The 25,640-nt window shown below is 36.7% G+C and overlaps 1 protein-coding gene across 2 annotated transcripts; it reads left to right on the top strand.

Annotated features, from left to right (window-relative positions):
- Window positions 1-3,756: 3,756 nt before the first annotated feature.
- bcan (brevican) lies at window positions 3,757-24,807 on the top strand (the record flags this gene model as incomplete). 2 transcript variants are annotated; one of them, XM_079836587.1, is made up of 14 exons in its annotated part: window positions 3,757-3,847; window positions 12,323-12,405; window positions 12,954-13,331; window positions 13,759-13,933; window positions 15,690-15,817; window positions 15,989-16,282; window positions 16,924-17,925; window positions 18,192-19,157; window positions 20,861-20,968; window positions 21,824-21,982; window positions 22,880-22,962; window positions 23,142-23,286; window positions 23,363-23,545; window positions 23,694-24,790. In XM_079836587.1, 13 exons carry the CDS (start codon window positions 12,330-12,332, stop codon window positions 23,822-23,824), a joined length of 3,828 nt encoding a protein of 1,275 aa, XP_079692713.1. In that variant the 3' UTR covers window positions 23,825-24,790. The 2 variants fall into 2 exon arrangements, with proteins under 2 accessions (XP_079692713.1, XP_079692712.1); XM_079836586.1 differs by lacking the exon at window positions 3,757-3,847 and having other exon boundaries at window positions 12,330-12,405; window positions 23,360-23,545; window positions 23,694-24,807.
- Between the last annotated feature and the right edge of the window lie 833 nt (window positions 24,808-25,640).

Below are 25,640 nucleotides of genomic sequence, written 5' to 3'. Positions count from 1 at the left end.
AACATTTTTAAACATTTGAAGTTTAAGGTGTTTAAATGATATATATATACAGCTCTGGAAAAATGTGAGAGACCACTTAACATTGATTTCTCAATGTTAAGTGGTCTCTTAATTTTTTACAGAGCTGTATATGTTTAAATATATCACAAACAAATATGTATTAACAATAATCAATATATTAATTTATATATTTAGTAATATTAAATATTTAAAATGTTTATTGCTGGTTTATTATACATATTGCATTAACTAATGTTAACAATGTGAACTTTATTGTAAAGTGTTACTGATGAAATCGAAGTTAATGTGGTGTGCTGTAGAGAGACAGCAATCAGTGACTTCATACTTTCCTACTTGTGGCTTGGATGTGGATGGTAGTAATGTCTGTAAAACGGATCAAATTTTTAAATCCTCAATGGTTGGCAGGCAGAGGTAATCTTGTGGTACAGAAATAGGTACCATTGCTCATTACTAAAGGATTACCATAATGCAAAAGCCAATAAATAATGTTCTGTAGTTTTATGTAAACTTGTCTTTTTTCTTCTTTTTTGCAAGGTAATTTCCAGTATGTTCAGAGTGATATTACCTGACTTTTTATCTTCTGCACAAAGTAATGATTTCTGAGACAGCCAGCTGTGTTATGTTAAATTCCTCTTTTATATGAAAGTATTAAAGAATATGTGATATTCAAAGCCACATTCACCCTCTTCTCTCTGTGCAGAAACCACTTATCGACCAACCTCTCATCTCTGAAAGTTTGCTACCATTTTAACCGGAGGCTAGACTCTGGTCTGCTGTGTGCAAATGCGGTTACCTTCACAGACATGACTCACTAATGGATCAGATTCAAACTTACAGATTTGAATCAGCAGTGACTCATGCCTCTAAACCATTTCAAACTGGTAATTTCTCTGAATAAGCAGTTGTCTCACCATTACTGAGGGATCTGGTTATTAGAGCTCACCAATCTTGACACAAATTTCCCTTTGCTTGGAGAGAGTCAGCACAGCGAGTCACGGAAGGTGTATGTGCATACTAAGATGTGATTATTCATACAGGACGTGTAAAACTGGATGCTTGCATAACCATTCAATTCTCATTTACTGTGTTGTTGTGGCCTAGCAAATGGGTGAACCTAAGCATTCATTGTGGCACTCACCCTTGGACTCTTGCTCAATACAAAGTTGATCCTTCCTTTAAATAGGAATACTTCCTTTTTAAACAATAGGTAAATTCATTGAGAGTGAATGTTTCCTCAAATGTTTATCCATGTAACAAAATGATTAGCCTACATTTCTCTCCTCATTAGGAGAGTAGGCTACTAGTTGGCATAGCTTTCATTCTATGTTGAATATCTCTGGAACAAACATTAAGACAACCCTAAAATTAAAGCTGAAGTTTTTAGATAAAAAGAGATACATTTTATTAATTCATGACTGAATTCTAATTATGATTCATGAATTATGAAATTGTGCCACAGACCCGCAAGGTTGTTTATTAGCCTATCAAAATGTTTATTTTAAACTAACACCACTCAATCTTAAAGAGATAGTTCACCCAAAAATGAAAATTACCCCATGATTTACTCACCCTCAAGTCATCCGGTGTATATGACATTCTTCTTTCAGACGAATACAATCAGAGTTATATTTAAAAGTGTCCTGGCTCTTCCAAGCATTATTTAAAAAATGTTAAGCCCATAGAAGTGTATCCATCCATTATAAAAGTAATCCACACGGCTCCGGGTTGTTAAAGGGTTACTTCAGCGATTTAGCATCAAGCTTTGTTTCAGTAGAAATCCGGTAGTATATTCAAATTATCGTACTTTTCCCCCTCATATCCCCCTGAGACGGGAGAATTATGCCTTTTATTTCTGAAAAAAATCATCCGATGATGCAAATATCGTCATTTTGCGTCATCTGAGGATTTTTTGGCCAGAGGCTAGAGACTACAGCCAGTAGCAGGAGCTTGTTCCGCATGTTATCAACCCGCCCATAAGGGTGGGATCTCACTCACAGAATGTAAATGCGCACGGCCGCTCGGCTCTGGAATTCATAACGTAGCAGTATGGAGCAAAGTGAGTATTTCAACTTTTCAATGAATTCCTATGAAAGTTAAGCTTCCGTAGGCATGATCTAAAAACGCGCCAGACTGTACACGCGCCGTGAATGACGGCCGCGCTTACCTCAGCTCTGCTCTCGTAAATGAAATCTGACTCCTGCTGCGTTTGCGCTGTGACTTTCGTTCGGCTCACTCACACTTTATTGAAAGGACACGTTCAGTTTTTAATTGTAGTGTCTGTTCTCTAACTGAACGAAATGATTTTATTAGCTACTATGAAAATCAAAACGCAGTGGGGGCGGTGTCATAATGGGCAACCAGTGGCCGTGGCTTTGGGAGTGGCCTCGTTGGGCAGCGAAGCAAGTGCATTCTGGGAGTAGTTGTCTTTCATCCACATCTTTTCTCAGTCTAGAAGGCACCAAATTTAAATGAGCCAGTTTAAATGCACATTAATCTTCCCAGCGCTGAAGTACCCCTTTAATAAAGGCCTTCTGAAGCAAAACGATGGGTTTTTGTATGAAAAACATCCATATTTAACAATGTCATAAATGTTATAAAGTCAAATATCTAGCTTTGGAAGCTAGATATTTTATATACTTTATAAAATTTTAAATATGGATATTTTTCTTACACAAACCCGATTCACTTCAGAAGGCCTTTATTAACCCCCTGGAGCAGTGTGGATTACTTTTATTATGGATGGATGCACTTTTTTGGCATTCAATTTTTGGGCTGCAGTTATAATGCTTGGATTAGCCAGGATATTTTGTATATAGCCTAACTCTGAATGTATTCGTCTGAAAAAAGAATGTTACTCATATAGGCTACACCTAGGATGGCTTGAGGGTGAGGAAATAATGGGATAATTTAAATTTTTGGATGAACTATCCCTTTAAGGTTTTTTCCCTTTAATTACTGTATATTCTGACTTGTAAAAAGCATTCACGGGGTCGTAGAACTTGTACCATGTGACCACTGCAGATTTATTTTGGCGTCACGTGTTGACATCTCTAATTTACGGTAATTACGACATGGCATGAACGCGTGTGTTATCTCGCATAGTCATGTTTATGATTCGTTCATGACAGGCCTACCATTTTACAGTATTGAAAAAACTGGCCCATGTGGCAATTTGATGTGTTTTTTTAACCATTGAGAAATTGAGGTTGTCGTCACCTCGACAGGTTTTAATCTTTTAATGCTTTGACCGACCCCCTGGAGTTTAACACAATCCAACAGCATCGTTTTCTTTTTTGTTCGTTTAACAATGGCACACACAAAACCTGCATCTCTTCTCATTTTCTCTAGGAGAAGAGCTTTATGAAGGACACGAGTTGTCGAATCAAATCAGTTCTCGGCCACTGGTCATTTTGAAACGGTAGCTACTGCGCGTAATGTTTTTCTTTGTTGATTGGACATTTAAGATGTGATATTAGTAAGTTAGTAAGACTCTCTCTCTCTCTCTCTCTCTCTCTCTCTCTCTCTCTCTCTCTCTCTCTCTCTCTCTCTCTCTCTCTCTCTCTCTCTCTCTCTCTCTCTAATGTAGGACATTTTAACTTTTTTCTCCGTCCCTTCCCAGGGAAAATAAACCCTGTTGGTTAAAGAAAGTGGGTTGATCGGAGATCCTTCCTGCGCCTTTATTCCTCCTCTCTCTGTCATCCTCTCTCTCTTTCTTCTCCTCCTCTGAACGAGCTCACAGCATCCATAATCTCCAGCCTGCACTCTATGAGACTATACAATCCTCCATCTAAACTGGGGCTTTTCAAGAGGAATCCTTAGGAATAAGGTAAGTTTTTTTTTAAAATTGACTATAATTATTCTGTAAAAGCAGTTGCAACTTATCTTAACTGATTTCATGGCTGTTGGATTTTGACTTTTGAGGATAATTTTTAGGATTAGTAAGGGAATTCTGCTTATGCAGAACATTTTCTGCATATTTTCAAGTTTGAGCACACAGCAAGAGATGCTGTTGGAGGTTACTTTGCTGAATATGCATGTTGCATCAGCCCATGTGAAATGGACATTAGTCTGGTACCGACTATAATGCAGAGCAGTATCCATTCAGATTATTGTTATAATATAACTTCATTTAATAGTTGTTAATTGATAAAATGTGTCTTAGAATACTTTCTTAAATACTTACATTGTTCTTTATAAGAACCTTTTCTCTAGAATTAGAAATATTTTTTGGCTGCATATGGGTCTTTGAGACTAAAAGTTATTGAGGTTACATTATAGGTTCTTCAGATCAGTTTATTTGCATCTGGATTTTAAAGCACCGTGCAGTACAGCTGTGTGTGTGTGTGTGTGTGTGTGTGTGTGTGTGTGTGTGTGTGTGTGTGTGTGTGTGTGTGTGTGTGTGTGTGTGTGTGTGTGTGTGTGTGTGTGTGTGTGTGTGTGTGTGTGTGTGTGTGTGTGTGTGTGTGTGTGTGTGTCTAAAAAGGCACTTTCATGCTGTAAAGCCCTTTTCATTTGGATCCGAGTGTATCTATTCCTGGAGTGCTTGTAGTGAGAATTAATTTTAGAATGTGTTTGATAGCTTGTCAGTGTTTGGAGGTGCATAAGTGTTCTTCACAGACTGATCCTTCAAAGAGACGACACCTGCTCTTGACATTTCTGAGTGAATGTGTGTCTTATTTGCATATAACTGTCTGCAGTTGAGATACAGTAAATGTATTTGCCTCCACTGCCTAAATATACAATTACCACACAAAAATAGTCAGTTATTTAACTCTGCAGATACTAATTTACAGATTAAGTTCTTTTTACTGCTGAAAAGAACTGCTAATGTAAGAGACCTAATCAAAATCTAGTTATTGTGTATCAGATTATATTAATGTTATGTTGGGACATAGTGATAACTATTAAGAAACATGTAAATGCCAAATATATCATGCATGTATACATGTAATCTGGATTACGTAATCAGATTCCAAACATTACACAATGGCAGTAAATCATTCATAATGTAGGCCTATAGATTCTCCCTAATTCTTTTTCATGATTTAAATTTTCCTTTCTGAAAAAGCATATTGCTTATACAGTTACAAAGTTCGTCTAGTTTTGTGAAATTGCACACAGTCCAGCCAATAGTCAGGTGGTTATCATTACATGGAAAACTGAGACCCACAAAGACCACTGGATTTACAGAAATAATTTCACTTTATAGGAGTGTTTTCTCAACATTGCATATCCAATCCACTCCTGACGAACACATTAATTATTATTTTAATTATCTCTCAGTAATCAACCATGTATTGCTCTTTGGAAGGCTTTTGTGTTTCAAACGCATTTTTATTATAATTTGTATTATTTGTATTTATTACATTTTTCTTTAATCTTAATTATTTATTGAATTATTCACTTTTCATTAAACTCAACCCCCAGCAGTTCCTTCATGAACCCAGTAACGTAATGTTTAATGCACATGTTGTAATGGAATATATTTTCTTTCTCTTTGTATTTTATATCAAAATGGTACAATATTATCCTATTCAATGTTACAAACAAGTTATTTCAAAAGTAATCAAAAGGTAGTCAAATGAATTGTATTACCTAAAATGTGTAATGTAATGGATTACATTACTAACTACATTTTTTATGTAATTTGGAATCAGTAGTGAACGACAATTTGCAAGTAATCCAGCACTATATATTATTGGATTTAAAGTTGAGTTGTCTTGTTATATGACATTTTAACAGTGTGCTGATTTTAGTGACTCTTTAACTAGTAGATCTTAATATTGTATCTAAAGGCTTTGTAGACACAAATATTAGAAGTGATTGTGCAAGTGGGGAAGAGATATCTGCAGCACACCTGCTGGATGATTTTGCTTTGTGGAACAAACTAAGCAGAAATCCAGGTGCCAAATGTAGCATAAGAGACATAATTCACGAATACCTGTTTGGTCTACATTTGCAGTTATTCCAGTGCTTACGCGAGTCAACTTTATTCTATTGAGACATTGAGCGTTATGGTCTGCATTGTGTTTTCAGCTGTAAAATTACAGCACTTTATTCCATTTATTTATGCCATTCATCTTCACAGTGGCTCAGCTTGTTTCTAAACCCATCACTCAAATAGGTTCAACAGAGCCGAAGTCAGTTGATGTGTGAGTGTTTTGCAAGCAGTTATAAGATAAAGATCCTTCATACAAACTGACAGATTAAGTTAAACTGTTTGTGAGGCATCTAGACATAATTTTATCCACTGCTGCTTTTCTTTAAATATATACATTTCTACACTTATATTTAGTATCTATTGTGGAATAAAATACATTTCTTTGTCATTTCCTCTCAAATTATTTAGGTGTCCTCTCTTTCAATCACCATAGCCAAAATATTCGCCGGATCCCTGCAGGACACATCTGACCTAATTTAACTGTACAGCACTCATGTCCAGTCCTGATCACCCCAATGTGAAAAGTAAAGGGTCACTCGTGATAAACAACTAAGAAAGTAAGGCAGGGTAGGATTGTTGGAGAGTCTCAGAAAAATAGATTTGATGATGCATACTTTTGATTAATGTGCCACATTTCCCCTTTTAATATTTTTGTTTAATAATTATGTTACTGCGTTCAGATCTAAGTAGATTATGTAAATGATTTTAACCATGCATATGTCTTAATGTAAAGCAAAAATTACCTTTTGCAGCTGGTAGAACAATAAAACCTGTCTTTATATGTTATGTAGTAACTCCTAGCAATAAGGTTCAGTTTGTCCATTTAAACTTCTATTTATTTAAGTATAAGTATCAATTTAATTATTATATTATATAATGTTATATTAATTATAGTTTATTAAAATACACTTTTATAGCATTTATTAATTTAGGTTAATGGCAATATATACAGTACTGTTCAAAAGTTTAGGGTCAGTATGATTCTTCTTTCTCTCTTTTTTTTAAGAATGAATCCAAGGAAGCATTCAAAAATTCAAAAGTGACTCTAAAGACATGTTATAAATGTTTCAAAGGATTTCTATTTCAAATAAAGGCTGATCTTTTAATCAAAGAATCCTAACATAAAATGCATCAGTTTCCACAAAAATATTATGCAGAATATTGATGATAATAATAAGAAATGTTTCTTGAGCACCAAATCAGTATTTTAGAATGATTTATGAAAAATTAAGTGACACTGGAGTAATAGCTGCTGAAAATTCAGCTTTGTCATCACATGAAGTTATTTTGAATTGTAATAACAATTTACAATATTACTCTGTTACGGTATTTTTGATTAATAAATGCAGCCTTGGTTGAGAAAAATCTTACCAACCCCATACTTTTACATGGTAGTGTATACTGTTCATTGAAAATTCATGTTTGTTGATAATACATTATTGATAATTAACGAGTTTAACCTTTCTATAAAGTATATGTACGTTTCAGTCGTAACTTATTAAAAATATAAATATTTATCTTATTCTAAACATAAGTTTGGGTGCGGCCATTGTTTGAGGCTTCCGGTCTCATCCGCTTCCAGTTATTTTAGCTGTACCAAAACTGCCCATTATGCTGTTTGATATTGCAAACTGTTAATTGTTATATTATTTTAATTTTTATTATATTCATAACACACTGGTTTGTAGCTCAAATTATTTAAACATTTACTGCATTTTGCTATTCTTCCAGTTATTTACTATAGTGGCTAATGAATCGGAAGTGCACACAATCACAGAAAATGGCTTACTTCCACGTTGCTGCATAAGGTGAATACGTTTTGTGTTCTTTATTTAATTTTTTTTCTGGTTCAGTCGTGAGGCTCAGTCCACTATTCAGATCTGTCCTCTGCAGATTCTTACAGAGCTCAGAGAATGGCTGTATGCTTGGCTAGCCAGATCTACCACTGCCTGCTTGGCTAATAACACCTCAGACTTCTGCAGCCTGGGAGAATTACCCTTTCTGTCTCTCTCTGCGTGAGTTCCGGTGGGTCTGTGTTTCAGGGGACAGTTCTGGTTGCCCCGGGTGATGGACGAAGTCACAGAGAGTCATGCGAGGTTAGAAAGGCCTTGAGTTTGAGGGTGGGTGTGTCACTGAGAGAGAAGAAAGAGCAAGGGTATAGTGCCCATGACCAAGCTGACATACAACACATGGAAAAGTAAAGGAAAAAATGTGGCAATTGCAAACGAGAGCAGCATTCCACACAGAACGATGTGTGTGGGAAAGTTTGTCTGCTTTCCATCCCTTGTCTGAGAGTTTATCCAAAAGATCCAGCATGCATGGGCATAATATGGCAAACTCCAAGACTAAAACCAAGTCATCAGCAGAGAATTGTGAGCTTCTACGCTCTGCACAATCACTGTAAGTGAAATAGACTGCCTCCTTTGCCATTTCCCTTCAAATGAAGTCATTCTGTATTCCAGACAGCAGGCGTCCGTGGAGATGCCTGCCTAAGCACTCTTGAGGTTGCTGGACCCTGTCCTCCATGTTTGCCCTTACAACAATCTGGATTTGTTTGGCTTATGGAAATGTAGCTGCGTCCTTATGTCCTCAAAGAACAACAGGATACAAGTTAAGCAGAGACGCAGATCAAATACTTGCAGTTAAACAGCAATGCAGCTTTGTTCAGTCTTCTCAGTGTTAAAGTTCTTGGTGTTTTCTTTCTGAAAACTGCCACAAAAATGATGTGCTTCTCTCCTTATTCTTTAAGATTAAAGTCCAAGTGTACTTTTAGAGGAGGTCCAGTGAATGTGCAAACACACTCCTTCTCTATGGCAGTAGCATGCTTTCGTGTATCCAACTACGGGTCAGCCAGTTCATGCCAGTTTCCATCCATCTCTCTCTCTCTTTCCCTCTCAGGCGAACCGTTTCCATGTACCCATTACTCTACATCTCTAAAAAAGAAAAAGCACCATAACATCAGAACTTCCTGCTCTGGTGCGTCTGAGGCTTTTGTGCCCTGAATTCGGCTTTTTCTGGGCTTTGTAGTTCCTGTCTTGTACTTACAGTAAACCACTTCTGTTGGACCTCTGGATCAGGGAGCTTAATGGGCCATATCTTTGGTGAACTTCCTTTTTAAATTGAAAACAGGAGAAAAAGGTTACATCAAGGAAGTGTGCTGTGGAATTGTTGCTTTTTCGAGAAGACGTTTATTTTTGATGTTAAAATGTGGATTCTTACAAATAAAAAAAGAACATATATATATATATATATTGGCAAAAGTTTTTTTGCAGCTATAACAGCTTCAACTCTTCTGGTTGTGTTTTTGACCATTCTTCTAGAAGCTCAGGCACTGATGTTGGACGAGAAGGCCTGGCTTGCAGTCTCTACTCTAATTCATCCCAAAGGTGTTCTATCGGGTTGAGGTCAGGACTCTGTGCAGGCCAGTCAAGATCCTCCACATCAAACTTGCTCATCCATGTCTTTATGGACCTTGCTTTGTGCATTAGTGCGCAGTCATGTTGGAACAGGAAGGGGCCATCCCCAAACTGTTCCCACAAACTTGGGAGCATGAATTTATCCAAAATGTATTGGTATGCTTTAAGAGTTACTTTCACTGGAACTAAGTGGCCAAGACCAACCCCTGAAAAACAACCCCACACCATAATCCCCCCTCCACCAAACTTTACACTTGGTACAATGCAGTCAGGCAAGAACCGTTCTCCTGGCAACCGCCAAACCCAGACTTGTCCATCTGATTGCCACACAGAGAAGCGTGATTCGTCACTCCAGAGAACACGTCTCCACTGCTCTAGAGTCCAGTGGTGGCGTGCTTTACACCACAGCATCCAACACTTTGCATTGCACTTGATGTAAGACTTGGATCCAGCTGCTCGGCCATGAAAACCCAATTGTTGTTCCCAATTGCTTCCACTTTGTTATAATACCACTAACAGTTGACCGTGGAATATTTAGTTGTGAGGAAATTTCACGTATGGACTTATTGCTCAGGTGGCAACCTATCATGGTACCACGCTTGAATTCACTGAGCTCCTGAGAGCGACTTTCACAAATATTTGTAGAAGAAGTCCCAATACTTTTGGCAATATAGTGTATATATATGTTGCGTATCAGATTACTTTTTTTCAATTAACAAGTAACACTTTGCTTTTAATTTTACAACAAAATATCTGAGTTACTTTTTTAGCACACCAATATACTTGTATTTAATCTCACTTTATGAACCAATGTCTTTGCTGCTGACCTTCGATGATCCAATTCAACCATACTAATAAGCAAAAATGACTTTTATTGATGTTTATTTTTCTTTAACTTTTATTGCTGAAGTAAGTGTTGAACTTCTCCTGCATCCTTTTATTTTGTGATACAGAATGACAGCACAGCTGAAATGTTTGTTATATACTTTTTAACTTTATTTTATATATATATATTTTTTTTATTTTTTTTATTTTGCTGTTGACATGTCCAAACCCAGAGGACTCCTATTCCATTGCACTTCCATGTCTGTCTCATTGATTAAAACTCACATTGCATTAAATTTCCTCTACATCAGCCTGCGCTCTATTAGGTAACATTACAAATCAGAGATGAGGGTCTTTCTTTAGGGATGCAGTCTGTAATTTCACATCTGGTTGGTTGTAAAAGATTCCATGTAAACAGAGAAGAGTAACAATTAGATACTTAAATGACCCCTTATTTTGCACAGACATCACCGTAAACATCCTGTTGTTAAAATAACTTGGTCAATGATATGTTATCATGTAAAACTGATGTAATCAACTCATTACCTTCCACTTCATTTAAACGGTGCCTGGAGTCCTACATGAAAAATATTGCTTATGTAATGTTGCTAAAACTTACTCGGATATTTGCAAATGGGTTTTAAAAAGTCACTGAGATATTTACAATTTGTTAGAATCACTGGACCACTGTTATGTCTACTTGCTTTTCTGGCTCACTCGTTGAGGCATGACTATTCAATTCATTCGGTCTTTACAAACAGTATTTCTGTAGATCTAGCAGGTGGTCTTTTATTTATTTATTTCGGCCTGTCTCACTTAGAAACCATCTAGCTGCTAAAAACATTCCCTTTCACTGGGCCGTTTTAGCTAAACACAGTCTATATTGTGCTCTGTGTGTAGTTTAAGGTCTGCACAGAGACAGGTGCATAAAGATGACATTAGCTGAGATGAATGTACGGGTAAAGAGATGCTCATGTCTAGAAAAGGATAGTTAGTCTGTTCGTTGACTTGTCAGAATTCTGAGCACATACAAGAGCTCCCAAAGACTCCAAAGATCTGAATCATGCCAGCTGGACATAGCACAGGGTTGCCAAATCCTCTGTACAGCAAGCTTTCGACTAACCTCTGATTTAGAAAGGCTTGTGAAAATGCAAAGCCACACATAAAGCCAAATAAAACAAATAAAATGTTATTCAACACAAATTATAAGTTTGCAAAGTCTCCTTGTGTAAAGAATAAACACACCCTCTAAAGACTATGCTGTGGGTCTGCGGTGAAAATTAGAACTGTAGGCAAGCCTTTCTGTTATGTTCTACGTAGGCCTTTTCAACCAGAGGGCTACAAAGGGGTAAGGGTTATAACATGTTAAGTATTTGTTAATTGGTTTAACTTTATAACCCAATTATATTCTTATAGGAAAAATCATATTTTTAGAAAATGTTTAAAAGCATGTTAACCTCTTTATGTGGATAACACTATGAAATATCTATTTATGTTTATTAACTATTGTTTCTGAAAAGGCCAATTTTGAACTTTAATCATGTGGCTATTTTTTGTACCACAAAGCATATTTAAGTAATATTATTGTGCTTACAACTGCTTATAATATTATTATTGGTTGTCCTTGTCCCTGGGTTTGCTGAGAGTCTAGGCAAGGGTCCCCTTGTCCTTTTTATTTCCTTAATTGAACAAAATTAAAATCATTTAATTTAGTCACTTAATGCTATTAAAATAGCTATTAAAAATGTAGCAGTCTGATTTCAAAAGGCTTAAGAATACAGAACAAATTTAGAATGTGAATTCACACAATCTGGCAACAGCAGAGGCACAAAGAACTTTCCCTCTTTCTCATTTTCTCAGTTTCACACAAGACAGCGTGTCATTTTCCCCTATGAATATCCATGAACTTACACTGGAACAGAATGCAGTTAAATTCAATGACATAAATGAGCTAAATTGCTGTGCTGGAAATAAATGTTTGCTGCTTTAATTTCAACACAAAGATCTTATGTTGTGGTATGTCACAGTTCCCATTTGACTTTTATAATGCCGTTCTTTGACGTTGTTTCTATGTACTGTCTCTCTCTCTTTCTCTCTCTCTCTCACTGTTCGGTCTCAGATCAGCGATGTTCCTGCATATACTGCTGCGTACCATCTGCCTCTTTGTCTTGTCATCTTCCGCCGTCCTCAGTCCTGCAGCAGGTTTGTCTCACCTCTACTGTTCAAGACACAGGATATGATTAATGATAAATAACAGTAAAGGTCACAGACAGCTCTTAGAGTCAAACATTGACACTGCCAGTTACAGAGTGTGTCATTTTATGTTTACGTAATGCCTAATTTAATTATAAGCTTTAGGTCACACTTTATATTAGGTGTCTTTAACTACTATATGGGCTTACATCAGAAAAGGTACGTGCATTGTATTCATGTTGTATTGCAAAACTCTTTTGCTGCTATTGAGGTGGGCTATGGTTAAAGTAACAGGTTTTGTGATCTGGTTAGGTTTAAAGGTTTTAAATAAAGATGAATTACTGAGATGAATTACAGCTGTAATTACATGCAGGTATTTTTAAAAATATAAGTACAATGTAAAAACATGTATACTTGATAAGTAATGATAAATGTGATTGTTAGTAGTTAAAGACACTTAATATAAAGTGGACCTAAGCTTTAAATATTGAATATTCAATTCAGTTCAGTATTAAACTGTCAATTCTTTAGTATCGCAATTCATGTCTTTTCCTCAGATGAGACCACATTCTTACAAGTGGTCATTCCTGATAGCCCAGTGTCTGCCATTTTGGGAGGCTCCCTGACTCTGCCCTGCCTGGTGAGTCTCTCCCGTATCCCGTCTTTGGGTCGGCATGCCGTACTGACCCAGCCACGAGTCAAATGGAGCTTTCTTTCATCAAACAGAGAGACAGAGATCCTAGTGGCCCGTGGTGAGCGGGTAAAGGTGAGTGAGTTGTATAAAGACAGGGCTTCCCTGCTGAATTATGCTGCCTCTTCAGCTGATCTTACCCTCAGACTGGATGGGCTGATACATAATGATACAGGCTTCTACCGCTGTGAAGTCCAGCACGGCTTGGAGGATGCTCACGACCAGGCCCAAGTCAAAGTAAAAGGTGATTATTATTTTAAAGTCTCCGTCTGTGACAATACTTTAGATTTTGCCATAGTCTCACAATGATAATGAGTAGTGTTTTGAACCCAAGTAGTTCATAAGTTTGTGATATAAATTCCTTCCTTATATGTTAAATAAATGTATATAATTAAGAACATTTTATTTAAAAATAAGAATGAATTATAATTTTATATATAAAAATAAAATTTGAAATGTGAAGAGTGATTTGATGCTTAAAAAACATTTCTTAATAATGTTGAAAACACTTGTGCTCTGGAATTTTGCTACAGCTTATAATAAAATACGGTTCTTCAAATGCAATGTTTTAATAAGACAGAAATGTTCCACTCTAGAAAATGGCTACTAATACTTTATAACAGTTCAAAAGCCTTGATATATGAGAGCACTAATATGCTATGTGTTCTTAGGTGTTGTTTTCCTCTACCGCCACACCTCAAGTCGCTATGCCTTCACTTTTGATGAGGCCAAAGATGCATGTGAGGACATTGGAGCTCAGATTGCTTCTCCAGAGCAGCTGCTGGCTGCGTATCACAGCGGCTATGAGCAGTGTGATGCTGGCTGGCTTTCAGATCGCTCTGTCAGGTAATTGACAAACACATCAAATAACCACCTATGCCATCCTGTGAGGTGTATGCTTGCACTACGTAATGCGTTAAAAAAGTTTCCAGGGACTAGCAGTTTGTCTATTCGCACTTAAAGTAACAATCTCAATCTCATCAAAATGGCATTTAATATTTGGAATAGATTTCTGGACAAAGAGTGTGCAACAAAAGTCAATCTCATTCATTTTCTTTATAGGGGAATTGATTGTGAAAAATAACATAAAAAACCTTTTAGGACAGACCTACGGCGAGCAAAGAGGTTGTTAATCAATGGTATATGCTTTTGTTAAAACAATCAACCTTCAATATTTCAACTTGTTTTTTTAAATTACCATGTTTAACAGCAGAAGTCCTGATAAAAAAAACAATATATTACCCATAATTCTGCTAAGATATCTCTACCAATCAATGATTCATGACAAGCAAATTGCGGCAAAATAATTATTTAGGTCAGTCCACTCCCATGAATCACTGTGAATTTTTTTTCTTCAATTCAAAGTTTTTAATGTCGTTTTTCACCGCACAGCCGATTCTTTTGGCTCATGACTTACATGAAGACTTTCAGATTTTTTTTGTCAATTTCTCTTTTCTATCATAATTATGACCATCTCACAATGAGTTAATGTCATAATAACTTTGAATTTTTGTCATAATTTCAACTTTATAAGATAATTTTGACTTTTTAAAAAGAAGATGAATTCGGAAAAAAAGTTCTGGAACCAAGGATGGTGAAAAAGTGGACAGACACTAACCAGTGCAACATTGTTCTGCCACAGTGTTTAATATAAAATAGTAAAATTATGTTAGGTAACAACAAGATTAAGCTTAGATGGTTTTGACTAATAACTTAAATGCATGTATCTTTATAGGCACAATATGTAAAATATTTGGATTAAAATATCCAAAAACCACTAGAACAGTGTTATAATATATTATATTTTGTTGACTTGTGTACTTACATTATCCTAAATATTTCCAAGAATGTTTAAATCCAGAGAAATAAGCAGTTTTAACCAGGACACAAACTGTGACATCATACCCGTGTTACCCTTGATTTCCATTTGATTTGAAAGCAGTTTTATTTTGTAGAATCCTTGGAAACACCAAAGACGCTTTAATAGATTATGTGTTTTATTAGACAGGTGAGCAACTGTTTGGATACATTCATCGACAGAAAACGAATCATTGTTATATAGCTATAAACACATTTAGTCTTATTGTTTAAATCTCGTTTTCTTGATTTACCACGAGTACTATGTTTTACCATGCCTGATATTGATCTAGCTTACTGCAGTGTGCAACAAAGGTCTCATAGTAGCCGCAGAGTGAACAGACAGCGTAGCATTATAACATGACTTTCAACACACTCAAATGTATCTAATATGATAAAACAGCACTGTGTTACCCCACATATGCATAACCGGAAGAAGCGGAAGCGGTCGTCTGCGGCATAATAAAAGCTCCACTGGTCTCGAGCTGTGTGTCACGCTTGTCTCTCAATAGCAATCGCTCCAACGGCTTTCACGCCCCACCCTGTTTCATACTACAGTAACGTTACTAAATCTTTAATACATTAGCTCACCCATGAATATGAGTCCCACCGGTTGTAGAGGTGAAGACAACAATTCCTATGATTCTGCAAAATCAAGGAGTCATCAAGCTACGTCTCTAGCAGTGAAAATTACATATTGTGCCTTTGAGGTCCATTAAAATGTTTTTATGCAATGTTTTCTTAGATACCCAATCCAAATGCCACGTGAAGGCTGTTTTGGAGACATGGATGGATTACCAGGCGTTCGAAACTATGGCTTGATGGATAATGATGAACTCTTTGATGTGTATTGCTATGTGGAGAACATTCATGGTAAACCACTCCCAAAACATTGATAATATTTACTTTTAAAACCTATGCTAACTGTGCTCCAAATTAGCTTTTGATATTGGCAAGCAGTCCATATTCAAAGAATATACTCTGTTTACGATGACTTGTGAAAGCAAAAATTGGTTGTGCATTCATTGATGTAACTGTTTTTAGGGGAGGTTTTTTATGGGTCAACCCCACAGCGCTTCAGCTTGTCAGAAGCTAAGACATACTGTGAGCAGCAGGGAGCTCAGCTAGCCACCACTGGCCAGCTGTATGCCGCATGGAATGATGGTCTGAATCACTGCAGTCCTGGCTGGCTTGCTGATGGAAGCGTTCGCTACCCCATTGTGACCCCTCGTGAACGGTGTGGGGGCTCTGATCCTGGTGTCAAGACAGTCTATCGTTTTAGCAATCAAACAGGATTCCCAGAACCACACACTCACCATGATGCCTACTGCTTTAGAGGTATTGACAGATGGGTTTAAATCTGGGACCCCCAGGGGGTGCTAGAGAGTCTGCAAAATTTTGAGGGGGAAAAAATGCCTTTTTAGGCCTGTAGACTTAAGATAACCTTAAATATGTTCAACTTTTTTATTGCTTTCTAAAGACTGGTCAGAAATCATCAGATTAATTTCTTATAATTACATTGTACTTTTTTGAAGTATTTTTGTAACAATTTTTCTAAAGTAAAAACACAACCACAAATATATTTTTGTAAAAATAATTAAAAGTAATATAAAGTGAATGTTTTCCCGGTAATATTTTAACAATTTACTAGTACAATAACCATGTAAAAGCGAACTATTTAAAATTTTTAAAGATTATTTAATTAAAGATAAAATATTGTATTATAGATTTTATTTTTATATATATATATATATATATATATATATATATATATATATATATATATATATATATATATATATATATATATATATATATATATATATATATATATATATATATATATATATCTGCCAATAATATTATTTATGTTTAGGGGTTCTTGGCATCAAAAAGTTGGAAAACCACTTACCTAAACTATCAATCCCATACAATCACAACGCTTGGATAAATGTATCTATTGTACTCTTCCTCTGCAGCTAACAGCAACTCTCAGACAGTCCCACCTATAAATTATATGGCAACAGAGCCAGAGGACACAGAGCAGCAAATTGTGACTTTAGCAGATCCCCAAGAGGAGTACAGCATGGATCAGGTCACTCAATGGTCCGAAAATGAAGCTCTGGGGGCTGTTGAGTCCTTCTCCATCTACAGCACACAGACTACTTCAGAACCTGAGGAACACAACCACACCTCAAGCTCTCAGGAAAATGTCACTGCTAGCACCAGAGGAGACCTTACCACCCCAGCCAGCACAGACAGATATCTTGAGTCCACTGAGGTCACCTTGCAAAAAGTTGAGTCTGTTCCAGAGATTTTCATCGATCCAAAGCACAATACTTTCATGTATGAAGAAGAACCACATATAAAAGCTTCAGCAATTGATGGTGTTAAGAGCAGCAATCATAGACACTATCAACCAATGCCAGATACCAACTTAGAGACAGGTGAGCCCATCGAATTCATCCCACCCACAGAGGCTCAGCCTGTGACAACAGGGGCACCATCCTCTCAACCGAAGGAGATAGGTGGGTCCAAACATTTCCAACCCATGCCTGACACCAGCCTAGAGAATGAGGATGAAGATAACGTGACTAGTGAGATCTCTACGACTACTGAGGGCACTACACTGGAATATGACTCAAGCAATGACACCACAACGTACAATACCCCAGTCCAGTCGAGTCCCTCAACATACCTTCCTGAAGGTGCTACAGTGGAGAAAAATGCAGGAAATGTCACAGAAGCTCCAGAGTCAGATGAAGAACAAGGTCGTTTTACACACACAACCCAGTCCACCTCAGTAAGAACATCCAGCACTGAAGGTTGGTTGGAGGGTTCCGGTGAGGATTTGACCTTGTTATCCACAGAAAAAGCAGAACATCTGGTCACCCCACATATATCAGAGACATATGGACCATCGACAACTGAGACTATGACAGAGAGCTTCTCATTTACACATCTGAACAACATTAGCCCAAGTAAGTAAAAAGAAACTATATTCATACAGTGTATCAGCAAATAATATTTTTGCCATTCAGAACTGAATTGAGATTGCCTTTAAATTGTTTAATTTTAAAAAGTTAAAAAGATTTTTCATATGGAAAGTTTTTGGGAAAAGCCTTGAACTCTGAAAGTTTATAGGCAGGGGTGTCCAGTCCTGCTATATAGATTGATAGATTGATTTCCATGTCCTGATCATGGTTATAAATTACATTTAAAATTCTTTGATTTTGTTCACTGTCAGCTTTTATACCCATACATGAAAACCATCCCAATGCTGAGGAGACCTCAGCTGAGACTGTTCCTGTGTCTCTTGGTGCAGTTGATGACGTCAGTGATTATTCGACCGTGAGCACAACACTGAAGGAAACCGAATCATCTGAAGGTTCTGGCGATCATGATGATGACCTGCCAGTCACACTATTGACCACCCCTATGCCTCATCTGTTGGGCACATCAACCACACATGGGCCTGCTCAAGTAGAAATCAGTTTTCCACAGGAAATGGAAAGAGTCCTCCCTGAAAGCACTACTCCATCTGGCCTTGGGATTGTGGAAGAAGAACTGGAGAAGGTGGAGCAGGAAGGGCTCGGAGGAGCACTTCATCACCTAATCACCACATCCACTGAGCTTAATAATTCTACTAATTCAACTTTCAGCATTGAAGGTAGTGATGAGGATGAGACCTCCGGAGAAGGAGAAGCTCCAGGAAACTTCTCTTCAGTTACTATGCATCCATACTCAAAAGTAGCCACCATCACTCCTTCTAACCTTACAGATATGCTGGAGCATAATGAAACCAATAGTGATAATGAAGATAATCGGGACAGCACTGTGGGACCCACGACAAGTCTGAAGGTTACATTTCTTCCTCTTGGGACCCAAAGTCCTATCTGGCAGTCTGTGGCCTCTTCCACAAACCCAGGAGAGTTCAGAACAGATGTTGAATTCAGTGGGGAAGCTGCACTTACCACAGATGACATCAAAGCCATAAATGAATATGACTCCACCAATGCACCCATTGATGAGCTGATGGAGCAAACCCAAAAACCATCCACTACAACAGCTGACAATGATGATGATGAACTCATGACTAAAGCAAACACAGACAATACGGAAGATGAGAATCATGTCAAAACCACACCTGAGTCTGCCACTCTATCTGCCAGATCTACACAGAGCGTGTTAGTTAAGACAGGCTACATTTCAGGTAAACACACCTACTTGTACTACTGTATGTGGGAAAGAATATCTTCTATAGTTCTCAGTTAATTTAACATGGGGGGGGAAACAAAAAAACTTTCCTAATGTGGGCATTTGAAGAGAAAAAAACATGCCTAAAAGTATTTTAGTGTTATTTAATAATAAATAAAACATTTAACTAAGCCCCTTAAAGGATTAGTTCACCTTAAAATGAAAATTGTTCTATATGAATTACTCTCCCTCAAGACATTCTGTGTATATGACTTTCTTCTTTCTTATGAACACAATTGGAGTTATATTAATAAATATCCTGATGTATAAACGTACTCCACACGGCTCCGGGGGGTTAATAAAGGCCTTCTGAAGCGAAGCGATGCATTTGTGTAAGAAAAATATCCATATATAAAACTTTATAAAGTAAACTATCTAGCTTCTGCCAGACCGCCTTATGTATTCAACTTCTTAGGAAAAAATCGTGACTGACGTGACGTATAGTGCCGGACGTAGCATAAGCGTTTTGAACTGCAAGATGTGTTACACTTTCTTTGTAATTTCAATACGGAAGACGGTCTGGTGGAAGCTAGATATTTTACTTTATAAAGTTTTAAATATGGATTCATTTCTTACAAAAACCCATCGATTTGCTTCAGAAGGCCTTTATTAATCCCTCAGAGTCGTGTGGAGTATGTTATGATGGATGGATGGATTTTTTTGAGCTTCAAACTCGTGGCTACCATTATAATGCTTAGAAGCGTCAGGATATTTATTAATATAACTCCAATTGTGAATCAGAAAAAAGAAAGTCATATTGCCTACACCTATGATGGCTTGAGGGTGAGTAAATCATGGAGTAATTTTCATTTTAAAATGAACTAATCTTTTATGTGAATGTTACTTTAATGTTATTTATATATTATTATAGTATTTATTTATATTTTGAATTCACTTTTATTATTATTTAGTTTAAGTGTTTGTCATTTTGTTATGTGCTTTTGCCATTTTTATAAATAAAAAATGCAAGTACTTTTTTTTTTTTTTTTATCATTTTCAGTTTTAGTAATAGTACAACATTTCTAATTTGCATTGATTTTTTTTCATCTGATATTTATATTTTATTTTATTTCAGCTTTATTTCAATTAACGATTTCAATAACTATTTTGGCAAATAAATTATTTGGGAGTTATAGCACCACTTGAACATCTCCAAAGGGGGCGCTGTTTCTCCTCCAAACATTGCCAGATAAAGTAGGTCTCTTTAAAATACCTGGAAACTTGATAACTGACATGCACTAATCTGTAACAACTGATTAGCACATCTATCAAAGACTACAGTGCAGACAGATAGAGGGAATTTATCAGAAGTGTGTAACCCCCATCACAACAAATTGTTTCAGTGGTGCATGAAGGAGTTTTTTTTGTGGGGCCATGATGACTAGAAACTGATAACAGAACGATAAGAAAGAAAAGGCAATGGATCCGGTGTTGCTTTTGCATTTTTTAGATAGATGGAGATTAAAAGAACCAATGAGGAATCCATTTTAAGCATATTCTTTGAGTTATGGTCTCCCAAGATGTGTGCCATACTCTCAGTATGTCTTTTACTGCCATAGTAGCACCACCTTGTGGTTATAATCATACTTGATTTTACATCCTTCACTTATGCACAATATATTATTAGTCGGCTATAAAAACATGTGAATGGCCTTATAGATGCATGTTTGGAGAACCCTTGTAAAAATGGAGGGACTTGTGTGGACAGTGGAGCAGGTCGTAGGTGTCTCTGTCTACCCACCTATGGAGGAGATTTTTGTGAAACAGGTGAGTTACCTTCATGCCTCGTTATACTTTTACATTGTAAAAAGTGGAGTAATTGTTTATACCAGAGCTAACTTTTTTTTTCTTTTGTGATATTTTGACAAGAATAAAGTCAATAAATATTAAAACAAATATATTATAATAAAAAATTCAATATATCTGTTTTTAACAACTGCTTTGGATTAGACATTTCTCTCATTAATCACTTCACGCATGTTGTTCCAAACTCGTAAGACCTTCGTTCATCTTCGGAACACAAATTAGGATATCTTTGATGAAATCCGAGAGCTATTTGACCCCTCCATAGACAGCAATGTATTTAACACTTTTAAGGCCCAGCTTGTAACATACATCAACTTGATATTTAACAATTTCTTCTCGTCTGTGTCAGTCTTCTACGCAGTTTATGTTAGCCAGCTCCTGCGTCAGCATCACACACATGCGTTGTGGTGCTCACGTGAACCGCATCAGCCAACATTATGGCGTAGCTCTGACATAACTCGGACTGGACTGTATTTACATTTACTACGTCAACAGCGTTAGGAGACTGAAATGGACGTGAATAAATTGTTGAATAAACAAAAAAAAATTGTTTTTGCATGCAACAAGTCACATGGACTATTTTATCAATGTCTTTCCTACCTTTCTGGGCCTTGAAAGTGTTAATTGAATAGCTGTGTATGGAGGGGTCAGAAAGCTCAGATTTCATCAAAAATATCTACATTTTTGTACCGAAGATGAACGAAGGTCTTGCGGGTTTTGCACGACATGAGGGTGAGTAATTAATAACAGAATTAAAATTTTTGGGTGAACTATCCCATTAATGCACTTAATGTTGTCCTCACTCTCCCATCAAAGATCTAGAGCACTGTGAACCTGGCTGGGAAAAGTTCCAAGGGTTTTGTTACAAACATTTCACCAAACGGCAGAAATGGGAGGTAGCAGAGCAACACTGTCGCATGTGCGGAGGTCACCTGGTCTCTGTTATGTCACCTGAGGAACAGGAGTTTATCAATGGTACGTCTGAACAGCTGTTGGTAGAGGTGGCCCCTTCCTGTTGATCCTATCAGTTTGACTTCTTATCATATGATGTTCAAAATTTTAACTTGATGGAACCTGATTTGAACCATGAAGGAATGTGTTTAACCAGGTGTCCTTTTCAGGTTGTAGAGGCTGTCGGTCCTGTGTTGATTTTTCAGTAACTCTTTCTGCCAGTATATAGCGCAAAAGTGATTGAATCCTCATTCATTCTACCAATTAAAAAAAAACGGATTCATTCAGCAATAGATCGTACAAAGTCTCTATAATGAGTGAGTCACTGATTTTTTTTAATTCAGGGGACTAAACATTACAGTGTGTTTATTCTGAGACTTGCACTGAATAACACGTGCTCTGCTTTGGCTTCGTTTGGAGCTATTTTCATTGGTGAAGAGCAAAAATGGACAAAGCAAATGTTGTCTCTAACATGTTAGTTAGCCTACTCAATACTAACTTCTTGTTTATTGAACTGTTATATAATGTTTTCCTCGAATGTACGACTGAATCAGGAAAGCAACATTCTTGCTCGAGTGATATTGCTTAAATGAAGAGTCAAAAAGAGGTGTGTCAAGCTACTGAAGCGCGTTTAGCTTACAGTACATAAAGGAATTCATAAAGGACCAAGTTTGTTGACACAACATTGAGGGGCCCAGCATTTTGTTCTGCTTTTCTATACAATCATCAAAACGTTGAAGGTTTTCAACGCTTTGAGCGTGTCACCTTATTCATGTCAGTGAATGAGGGTTGTGTTAAAGGAGCCCGTACATTTCTGCCATATATAATGCATCCGGGTGTTAAACTGAAAATGGAGTCTATGTTGTGTCTTACTGACGTATGCTGGTTATTTGGCATTTCTTTGCTCTTCTGTTCCCTTAGATAAATACAGGGAGTATCAGTGGACAGGTCTCAATGATAAGACCATCGAGGGAGATTTCCGTTGGTCCGATGGCAACCCTCTGGTGAGACTACTTTGGCTTTCTGTAAAAAAAACAAAAAAAACATGACTAAACATTAAGTGTATCTTACGAGTTGCATATTAAATACCCTAGAGCAGGGTTTTCCAGGCCACATATGCAAGTTCCAATATTTAATTTTATTTATTTTTCCCCCACCCCCCTGTTTTTCCTCTCTCTGTCAGCTGTATGAGAACTGGTATCGTGGACAACCAGACAGCTACTTCCTGTCAGGGGAGGATTGTGTTGTCATGGTTTGGTACGATGATGGCCGTTGGAGTGATATCCCTTGCAACTACCAGCTTTCCTACACTTGCAAGAAGGGCATTGGTGAGTACATCACCTTCTGCAAGGGCGCTTGACCAGAAAGGGCAAAAGTTCATCATTGTTTGTTTCTCTTTAGCAGCGTTCTGTGGTCAACCCCCTTTCGTGCTGCACGCTAAGATGTTTGGACGTCGTCAACTAAAGTACAGGGCGAATTCACAGGTGCGCTACTACTGTGAGCCAGGCTTCGTCCAGAGACAGAATCCTGTCATCACATGTCAGAGCAACGGACAGTGGGAGGAACCTAAGATCACTTGTACACCAGGTGAATTTTTTTAATATATTTATTGTATTGTATTATATTCTACATGCCTAAGTGCTTAAGCATCACTGATGTTGAAAAACTAAATGATTGAGCCATTGAATCCAAGCAGCTTTTCGTGCCGTGTTTATTTAATATATTTTGCTCGCAGTGGGACCAGCGTACTCAAATGGAGAACTGGTAACATGGCCCACAGGTCAGAACAAGGAAATTATCATAGAAGACACAACAACAACAAAAACAACAACACCTGAATATATGGATATAAAATGGAACTTTTGAAACAAGCATAGCATTTCATTATTTCTTTAATTCTCCTTATTCTTTCATCCCTTCTTTTATCCTCCTTTAAGGCATCCACCAATCAACTCTACAAAGTTCGATGTTATATAAAGAAATCTTTCCCACTTAACTTTTCTTTTTAAATGGTTAATTCGGATAACAGTTTAAGTACGGCAAACATATAACCGGATACTTAAATAGGACTTAAGAGTCATTAACGTTTGTTTTTGTTTTTTTTCTCCGCTTTTTTCTTCTCCATTTTTCTCTGTGTAGACCATGACACTGAATTACATTTTGTAATTCTAAGATAAAAGCACACTTGATAAAAAGCAACATCCAAACAAAGCTTGTTATTGTTGGACCAGGCAACCATTTCTTTTCTTTTTTTATAAATTATAAGATAAACGTATGAACAAATGCTGTCTAACATCAGCTGGTCTGAATCACTTTGTTTTATGTTGTTGCCCTGTAGCATTACTTATCCATTCTTAAGCATTCACAGTGTCCTGTGTTTTTCCTCGCTTAGAATTGTCTGCCAACCAAGACTCAACTAATAGTGACCCAACTTAATAAACAGGAATTCCTTAATAAACAGGAATTTTCTTATTCGTGTTGTTGGTTTTAGAATATTAAGTAAATTAAATGCATAAAAAAGTCATTGGGTCAGCAAAGCTTTATAAAGCAGGGTAGATATTCAATCCACAAATGTTTGTGATTTCAAGACCCATGTTGAGTCAAATTATGGGAAGACGTTTGGTCATTCTGCGACTTGGTGCTCAGTTTTTCAGGTCTGTATTGTACTCTGGAGGATGGCCATTTTCAGTACTACTATCGGTATTTGTTTCAGAGATGCATCACTAACATTTTAGTTTTTGATGGCCTGAAACCAGGGCATATTTCTTCACTCTAGAAACTGAATGAATTACATTACAAGCTATCAGAGCAATCACAATAAAAAGTTATTACAATAAATAATGTTTATGAATTTTCTTGCTTATTGATTTAGAATTAATCAAACTATTTGAGAGTTGAGATTACTGTGCATGTGTATGTGATTTATAAATGACACATTAGGGCTGTTACCAAAAAAAAGCTAATCTAGTAAACACAGATTTCACATTTTTGTTGGTAATTATATTAGGATCTTGCACTCTTACTATTTTGTTCATTCACTGTTAAAATAAATAAATATCCAAACATGAGGTACATTTAGGTGCTATATGTGACCCTGGACCACAAAACCAGTCATAAGTCACATGGGTATATTTGTGGCAATAGCCAACAATACATTGTATGGGTCAAAATTATAGATTTTTCTTTTATCTTTTATGATATTGAGTAAAGATCATGTTCCATGAAGATATTTTGTAAATTTCCTACTGTAAATATAGGTATAAAAAAGAGAGCGGGCATAAACTAACACTTTTTGACTTTCTCAGTTTGTGTAAAGTACAATTATGTGGTTTTTGTTTCAATACAGTGTATACTTGTTTCTTGATTTGCCCCGGAAGAATGGAAGTGAAATGTGACAATATGCCCCATAGGTGGAGTACATTATAACATGTGAGGGGCACGATGTAACATGACCATATGACAGTTTAAAACGTTATCTGATATAATCAAAAAAATATCCAAGACAAACTAAAATATTTTGTCAATAAAATACAATTATTAACTTTTTCATATAAAATAATGGCATTTTAAAATAATTAAAAATAAAGAAATTTTTGAGTTCGACATCAAACACACCGCAAAACACAGCTATACAGCATAGTTCAAAACATAATAATATTGAATAATTTCTGAACATTGACTC

Source organism: Gobio gobio (assembly GCF_949357685.1).
Source record: "Gobio gobio genome assembly, chromosome: 15".
NCBI classification, from domain to species: Eukaryota; Metazoa; Chordata; class Actinopteri; order Cypriniformes; family Gobionidae; genus Gobio; species Gobio gobio.
Note: the sequence above shows the minus strand (reverse complement) of the source record. Positions and strands in the feature narration are given on the sequence as shown.